The 9,319-nt window shown below is 34.2% G+C and overlaps 1 protein-coding gene across 2 annotated transcripts in view; it reads left to right on the forward strand.

Annotated features, from left to right (window-relative positions):
- Positions 1-1,524: 1,524 nt before the first annotated feature.
- Positions 1,525-9,319, forward strand: part of tmem181 (transmembrane protein 181) — a 19,174-nt gene continuing 11,379 nt past the window's right edge. The window contains exons 1-7 of one of the 2 annotated variants that reach the window (XM_077232037.1): positions 1,525-1,781; positions 3,095-3,198; positions 3,819-3,880; positions 4,647-4,734; positions 6,627-6,751; positions 6,854-6,985; positions 8,379-8,459. In XM_077232037.1, coding sequence (XP_077088152.1) covers positions 1,642-1,781; positions 3,095-3,198; positions 3,819-3,880; positions 4,647-4,734; positions 6,627-6,751; positions 6,854-6,985; positions 8,379-8,459 — 732 coding nt within the window. In that variant the 5' untranslated portion in view covers positions 1,525-1,641. Of the gene's footprint in view, positions 1,782-2,142; positions 2,282-3,094; positions 3,199-3,818; positions 3,881-4,646; positions 4,735-6,626; positions 6,752-6,853; positions 6,986-8,378; positions 8,460-9,319 lie in introns of those variants that run through there. The other variant, XM_077232038.1, reaches the window with a different exon arrangement.

The raw sequence follows: 9,319 nt of genomic DNA on the forward strand, positions 1-9,319 counted from the left end.
TCACGTTTGCTGAAATGTGTGTGTCCATTCTGTCTAAAATAAATGAAATACACCCATGATGCCGTTTGGTTTTGAGGTGAAAGTCACGTGTGGACTTGTTTCAGATATTTTTGGAAGTGTCTTTATCTGTTTGTTTGCTCTATATATACTGTATATTTAGGGGAATCCCTTGCTTTGCTAATTCCCCTTTTTTGACTCTTATTTTGTAATCAGACTCTGGGGTTTGGGGTTAGGCGTGACTAACTTGAAGCCTATATGCACTAGGGTTTGCATTGTACTGTAAAGAACAGTTTTGTTGTTCCTCAAAAGCTGAATTGTGTCCTTTTGTCGGTGTGTAGCCCAATAAAGTGTACAGAAATATCTCTCGATCACTGAGTTCATGAGACCTTTGCAGAACATAAACATACTGATCATGTTTAAGCAATTTCAATAGACATGTTGTGCATACTTTTGTTACAAACAAAAGTACAATAGTGAAATATGATTTTAATATGAAAAATATTTTTTATTTTTTAGTTATGTTAATTTTAGTTTAAGATTGTGTTTTTTTGGGGGGGGGGGGGTATACATTATTATTTATTAATAATTTATATATATATGTATATATAAAAAATATAATAATAAATAAATATATATACATAATTGTTAAATATTTATTAATTTATCAATTAAAAATAAATTATTAATTTATAAATTATATTTTTATATATATATTTATATATAATATAAATATTTGTAAATATTTAATTTATAAATATTTATTAATAAATTAAAATTTAATTATTTTTAATTTATTTATTTTACTTTTAGTTTGTTTTATTTATTTCCAGTTAATAATTTTAGAACTTCAGTTTATTGCCAGCATTTCTTATTTTCATTTGCTCATGTTAATATTTTATCACTCGCTGCATTTTTATAATTCAGACTGAAACCGATGCATTTATATTATTTTAAAAAATGAGCAAAATAATATAAGCTCAAGCCACTTAATATTCAAGTTTTTTTAAAGAATATTTATACACAAATATATAGAACTATGCCTTTAATATGATGATTTTCAATATCCTAATCTCTATTTATCTATCTACAGTATATGCGTGAGTGTGTTTGAATGTGTGTGTGTGTGTGTATACACATTATATAAACAAGCTTTGTTAGATGAGATTAATCGATTTGACAGCACATATACTCACTCACACACACACACACTATTATACTTTCACACACAAACAATATTTGCATGTTAAATGGTTTTCTAAAATATTAAATTCAATCACTACATTTTTTTATAATTCAGACTAAAACCAATACACTATAAAGAAAATGGCGAAATATAAAGTTAGGCCACTTCACAACACAATTTAGAGAATATTTCATATAAATGTATAGCATTATGCCTTTATGGGGTTTCTTAAATATTATATTTATATGACTGAAAAGTCACTATATTTAGTCTTCAGGGTGTATATTATGAGCCCTATCTAGTGCGGCCTATGTAGTTGACTGAGCCCTGTCCGTGGTCCTGACCGCGCATGCGCACACGATCAGCTCTCAAACTGCACAATTAAAGCGCTTCGCCTGCATTTACTCTCAATAGAGCCGCTGCAAAACACCATCAAACGCCATTTTCAATGAAAAGATATGGATCGGCCGGACAGCGACTTCTGCAACCCTGAAAACCCTCTGATCAGCGAGATGAAGCATTTCTGCAAGAGAATACAAGAAGCCTGCAATGATCTGAAGGAGGACCTGACGCCCTACAAGAACGAGCGCTTCTACAGGTAGGAAGATCTCACGAAGCAAACACGTTTATCTTGAGTGTTTTTAAACGCTGTGAAACGCTTTTATTGAACGAATTATGTGTAGCCTACGTCACATAGGTTGTTACACGGACAAACAAACAATGGCGCTCAAATTCAAAGGTGAACACATCGATTGCTCACATTATTCATAATGATGATATTTATAATATTTTCTTTCAAAATGTCCAATATATATGTTTATTATGTTCGTTTTAAAAGCAGCCCTCCAAAATAGCAAGCCACGTGTATAATAAAGAGGTGTTAAACCGAGTTGGATTTAATAAATACATATTAGCGCGTTATTAATCGATATAAAACCAATAATGCAGAGAGCGCATGCGCACTGTGGCGGATGTCACGTGACCTCGTGGGGTGACGTCAGATGGCTGATGTGTGCGGATATGCGCCGACAACAAACGTATTCTGATTTATTCGCGGATTTATCACCGCCAATGGAATAAAATCAGCGCGATGGAGCGGTAAGTGTGTGTGTGGCAATCACAACATCACGTACAAACACACACATATGCGCGTATGTGTTCAATAAACGCGTGTTTTCGTCAGTTTTGCGGCCTCTCTTGGTGACTGTCCAGATGTTTGAGTGAGTGAACGCGCACGTGCGCGCATTTCACACCGTATATGTAGTTACAAATAATCGATGGATTATATTTACAGCTGCTGTAAATGTTTTTGTGTTTTACGCAACATTTCTCGGATGTTGTGGGCGTGATCTGATTTCATGCCCCGTGTGTGTGTGTGCGCGCGCGCGTGTGTGTGTGTGTAAGATGGATACAAAATGATTCTCTTTGCATCTTTTCCTCCATTTCTCTTATTAATAATAATTACGATATTAATAATCACAATACAGTAAAAAAGAACTCTGATGCAAATAACAAACAGTAGAACAAATACAATATAAGAAACATTAAATTAACAGTGCTTAACATTCAAGTAAGAATTAATACAGAGCTTGAATGATCAAATGTAAAAAATAATCCCTGCATAGTGTATTAATTACATATAGATTATTAAAGCTACAGAAGTGATTCAGTGAAAAGCAGTGAGTGATTCCCTCTTTTCTTTTGTTGCTTGATTAACATTAATAGCAGCAGGTTTATCACTATTATTATTATTTTAAGAGCTAATGCACAGATCTAATATAATGTTACACATCTGTTCACCTTAACTTAAGACACAACAACAGTGTTTATGTGAATCTCTCACCAAGACCGATGTTTTAAAAATAAGCGTGTGTGTGTGTGTGTGTGTGTGTGTGTGTGTGTGTTCTGCAGGTTGGCCCCCATGCGTCTCTACACTCTCTCTAAGAGACACTTTGTCCTGGTGTTTGTGGTTTTCTTCTTCTGCTTCGGCGTGTCCACGCTCATCGGTGTGTCAGGTGAGTCTCTGGTTTCCTGAAGACAGATGTTTCCCAGCATGCACCTGATCATGCGGTTCACAATGACATGATTCTTAACCCTCAGAGAGCAAAATTAAAGCATTTAAGAGTTAAAAATGCCTGTTTTTATCTGTGCATTTTTACTAAATGCATTTGCTCACACTCTGAAATGTTTCTTTGTCACACAAATTTATTTAATATTACAAGTCTCTAGATTACAAGACTTGAGATGCTTTTTATGAGTTTTAAAATTCATTGGTTTCCTAAAAGCACTTTCAAAGAGGATTCAATTAAGTATTTTGGTAATGCTTTACAATAAAGTTGTTTTCTCATAATTTAAACAATTTCACTACATTAAGTTGTATCTGTTAATATTATTCAATAGACCTGATCTAAAACTAACTGTTGTGTTTTCATTAACTAACTTTATCAAAGATTAATAAATACTGCGGATCCTTAGAATGTCTTAGAATAAGGCCTTAATTAGCATTAAAATGTTTTAAATCCACTTTTCAAAGGTCTTGTCACAGCAGGACTGAAACGGACAAAGATATTATTATATGAGATATGAAGTTGAGGTTGTTCTTTGCGCAGTTTACTGATAAATGTCTCTCCTGTAGGACCGAAGATCATAACTGAGAATTATTACAACGGTTTAAGCTTCAGCGTCAATGGATCAAAGGTGAGGAGAATGCAGATTTGTGCGAAAAAATAGACTTAATTTCCTACAAGTGAAGAAAAAAAACACTAACAAAGTTAAGTTTTTTTCTTTGTGAAAATTAAATCTCTTCTGCTCACCAAGGCTGCGTTTATTTGATCAAAAATGCAGAAAAAACAGTGAAATATTATTATAATGTAAATATCTGTTTTCTATGTGAATATATATAGTAAAGTGTAATTTATTCCTGTGATCAAAGCTGAATATTCAGCATCATTACTCCAGTCTTCAGTGTCACATGATCCTTCAGAAATCACTATAATATGATGATTTGATGCTCAAGAAACATTTATGATTATTATCAGTGTTGAAAACAGTGTGGAAGCTGGTGCATTTTATTTTTCAAAATTCTTTGATGAATAGAAAGCCCAAAAGAACAGCGTTTATATGAAATATGATCTTTTGTAACATTATTATGATTGCATTATGATATGCATTATGATAACATAATGATTTCTGAAGGATCATGTGACACTGAAGACTGGAGTAATGATGCTGAAAATTCAGCTTTGGTCACAGGAATAAATTACACTTTAAAAATATATTAAAATAGAAAACAGATGTTTTACATTCTAATAATATTTCACTGTTTTTACTGTATTTATGATGAAATGAATGCAGGTTCAGCATTCGGTGAGCAGAAGAGACTCTTTTAAAAACATGAATGCGTCTCAATCACTCCAGATTTTTGACAGGAAGTGTAAGTGTGTTTGTGTCCATGTTTTCTCAGACGGGCCCTTTCGACCTCAAATCTCAAACGCTGACCAACTACAACCAGCAGCTCTGGCTCACGTGCATCATTCGGCTGAACAACAACAGTGAGAAAACACCTTTTATTCAGAATATTGTATATTATAAAAAGAGCTATGTAAATAAATTTGATTAAGTTTATAGTTTACAAGTTTAGAGATTATAGTTCGGATATAAACACTAAGGTAGTGATCAAAATAGAGTAAATCACTTTTGAAAGTAACGTGACGCTTCAGATAGATTGCATTGATTACATCGTTACACCAGTAGGTGGAGACAAGTGACTGTTAAATGTGTGTGTCATTGAATCATTCGTTCATGACATTCGTTCAAAAACACTGATTCCTCCAGTAATGAAACAAGTAAAGTCTTTTTGATCGTCATTGATTCATTCATTCAGTTATTCATTCGATTTTTTTCCAAAATGCTGATTCATTAAGTAATTAAACAATTTAAATTTCTAGGAGTGAGTCATTGAATAATTCATTCAAGAGATTCATTGCAAAACGCTGATTCATTAAGTAATGAAACAAGTGAAGTCTTTATGAACGAGTCATTGAATCATTCATTCGATTTTTTTCCAAAATGCTGATTCATTAAGTAATTAAACAATTTAAATTTCTAGGAGTGAGTCATTGAATAATTCATTCAAGAGATTCATTGCAAAACGCTGATTCATTAAGTAATGAAACAAGTGAAGTCTTTATGAATGAGTCATTGAATCATTCATTCGATTTCTTTTCCAAAACGCTGATTCATTAAGTAATGAAACAAGTGAAGTCTTTATGAACGAGTCATTGAATCATTCATTCGATTTCTTTTCCAAAACGCTGATTCATTAAGTAATGAAACAAATTAAATTTCTAAGAGCGAGTCATTGAATCATTCATTCAAGAGATTCGTTGACAAGCGCTGATTCCTCCAGTAATAAAACAAGTGAAGTCTTTATGAGGAAGTCATTGATTCATTTATTCATTCGATTTTTTCCAAAATGCTGATTCATGAAGTAATTAAACAAATTAAATTTCTAAGAGCAAGTCATTGAATAATTCATTCAAGAGATTCATTGGAAAACACTGATTCATCCAGTAATGAAACAAGTGAAGTCTTTACGAGTGAGTCATTTAATTATTCATTCGATTTTTTTCCAAAATGCTGATTCATGAAGTAATGAAACAAATTAAATTTCTAAGAGCGAGTCATTGAATCATTCATTCAAGAGATTCGTTGACAAGCGCTGATTCATCCAGTAATGAAACAAGTGAAGTCTTTACGAGTGAGTCATTGAATCATTCATTCAAGAGATTCGTTGACAAGCGCTGATTCATCCAGTAATGAAACAAGTGAAGTCTTTACGAGTGAGTCATTGAATCATTCATTCAAGAGTTTGTTAAAAAACATAGATTCATCTATAATAAAACATATGAAGTGTCTAAGAGCGAGTCATTGAATCATTCATTCAAGAGATTCGTTGACAAACGCTGATTCATCCAGTAATGAAACAAGTGAAGTCTTTACGAGTGAGTCATTGAATCATTCATTCAAGAGTTTGTTAAAAAACATAATTCATCCATGATAAAACATGTGAAGTGTCTAAGAGCGAGTCATTGAATCATTCATTCAAGAGATTCGTTGACAAACGCTGATTCATCCAGTAATGAAACAAGTGAAGTCTTTACGAGTGAGTCATTGAATCATTCATTCAAGAGTTTGTTAAAAAACATAGATTCATCCATGATAAAACATGTGAAGTGTCTAAGAGTTAGTCATTGAATCATTCATTCAACTTGATTTTTTTAAAAATTTCAAATAGACTGTCGCATTTAACCTTTTGTCAGAACGTCTAGTAAATGACATGTTATTGTTTAGGTGTGTATTCAGAATCGTGATCTCTACTTTAAAGAAAAATCATGATTCTCTGTTAATCCGGAGTCGTGCAGCTCTAATGAAATGTCTTCAGATGTAGATTTGAGTTGGAGGGAGTTCGGGATGAACGTGGAGCTGCAGGGCGTGATCGAGGACGCCAGTGTGATGCGCATCAGCGACAACGTGCACAACAAAAACAGAAGCCTTCAGTGCGCCGCGGTGAGTCCCGATCCTCGTGTGTGTGTGTGTGTGTGAGATCTTCATGGGTTAAATCCGATCTTCATGAGTCTGTGTGTGTGTGTGTGGGTGATGGTTTTTCAGCGTCAGCAGGAGTGTGATGAGATTATCGTGTTGCATCTGGGTTACCTGAACTACACTCAGTACAAGATCAACGTCAGCTTCAGGAATCTACAGCAAGAACTGAAGGACAATATCAAAAATGTCACTTTTGTAGTAAGTTTACATCATTAATCATGTTTCACATACAACGAAAACGAAAGGGTATTTGCACCCATTCAATCATTCATTCACGAGGTTTGTTAAAAAATGCTGATTCATCCAGAATGAAACAAGTGAAATATTTATGAGTGAGTCATTGAATCATTCAAGAGATTCATAAAAAAAACTGATTTAGTAAATGAAACAAATAAAATCTTTACAAGCGAATCATTGAATCATTCAAGAGATTCATTCAAAAACACATATCCATCCAGTAATGAAACGTGCAGACTTTACGAGTAAGTCATTGAATCATTCGAGAGATTTGTTCAAAAACAAAGATTCATCCAGTAATGAAACAAGTGAAATCTTTACAAGTGAGTCATTGAATCATTCACAGATTCAACCAGTAATGAAACGTGTAGACTTTACGAGTAAGTCAATGAATCATTCGAGAGATTCGTTCAAAAACAAAGATTCAACCAGTAATGAAACAAGTGAAATCTTTACAAGTGAGTCATTGAATCATTCACAGATTCAACCAGTAATGAAACGTGTAGACTTTACGAGTAAGTCATTGAATCATTCGAGATATTCGTTCAAAAACAAAGATTCAACCAGTAATGAAACAAGTGAAATCTTTACAAGTGAGTCATTGAATCATTCACAGATTCAACCAGTAATGAAACGTGTAGACTTTACGAGTAAGTCAATGAATCATTCGAGAGATTCGTTCAAAAACAAAGATTCAACCAGTAATGAAACAAGTGAAATCTTTACAAGTGAGTCATTGAATCATTCACAGATTCAACCAGTAATGAAACGAATGAAGAATTTACGAGTGATTCATTGAATCATTCAAGAGATTTGTTAAAAAACACAGATTCATCCAGTAATGGAACGTGTAGACTTTACGAGTAAGTCATTGAATCATTCGAGAGATTCGTTCAAAGACAAAGATTCAACCAGTAATGAAACAAGTGAAATCTTTACAAGTGAGTCATTGAATCATTCACAGATTCAGCCAGTAATGAAACGAATGAAGAATTTACGAGTGATTCATTGAATCATTCAAGAGATTTGTTAAAAAACACAGATTCATCCAGTTATGAAACGAGTGATAAGAGCAAGTCATTGAGTCATTCAAGAGATTCTTTTTAAAAAATCATCCGGTAATGAAACTTGCGTGACCAAAAACATAGAAGAAGACCTTCAGAAAAGTGCCACAATGCTCTCAAACTCTCTTTTAATAGTAAAGAACATTTAGACTCATCGTTTCATTGGTATTATTGGTCGTCATGCATTATATTAACCATTTAGCTACAGATGTAAATGCATTTGGTAACCCTTTTTTAAGTTGAAATGTTTTTAATAGTTCTGACGCCTGTTTCTCTCTGTTCTTTCCCAGTTTAAGATGTACAACACCACGTTCTCTCAGGTGGAGATCTGGTTCCGGTTTGTGTTTGTTGTGATGACCTTCATAGTGACTGTGAGTTACAGCTCCAAAACTTCTGCAAATCACACGTGTTTGAGGCGCTCATGATCATTTAATTAAGTCCCTTTAAGGCAAGTCATGTGACTTTATCCCCAATTCTGATTGGTTGCCTATATCCGATTTTTTTTTTGACCGTCCATTTACACGTTCTTTCAATTGTGACCAATATCCGATTCATGTGTTTACACTTGACATGCTATCTGAAACATCGCACATGCTTAAAGGAGCTTCTCGCACAGATGGACGAACACGAAATATGCTTGATGCTAGCTCTGCGATATATGCTTGATGCTAGCTCTGAGATATATGCTTGATGCTAGCTCTGCGATATATGCTTGATGTTAGCTCTGAGATATATGCTTGATGCTAGCTCTGAGATATATGCTTGATGCTAGCTCTGAGATATATGCTTGATGCTAGCTCTGCGATATATGCTTGATGTTAGCTCTGAGATATATGCTTGATGCTAGCTCTGAGATATATGCTTGATGCTAGCTCTGAGATATATGCTTGATGCTAGCTCTGAGATATATGCTTGATGCTAGCTCTGAGATATATGCTTGATGCTAGCTCTGAGATATATGCTTGATGCTAGTAGGGCTGGGCGATATGGAGCAAAAAATATATCTCGATATATTTTGCTATATCTCGATATACGATATATATCTCTATCTTTACAGGAAAAATAACCGGCAGATAGGGAGAGAGCACCGTGTAGCGCGCGCACGCCAGAGAGGGACAGAGAGCGAGAGACCTTGCGTGTGTTTGCTAGTGTGCGTGTGTGCCTCAAGCAGTGCATGTAAGACAGCATTTAAGACGATCTTTTTAGACGAGTTCTGTAGCCTCCGGGCTAG

This window comes from Siphateles boraxobius, unplaced genomic scaffold (genome assembly GCF_051911475.1).
Source record: "Siphateles boraxobius isolate OS27281-9 unplaced genomic scaffold, OSU_SipBor_1 162, whole genome shotgun sequence".
NCBI lineage: Eukaryota > Metazoa > Chordata > Actinopteri > Cypriniformes > Leuciscidae > Siphateles > Siphateles boraxobius.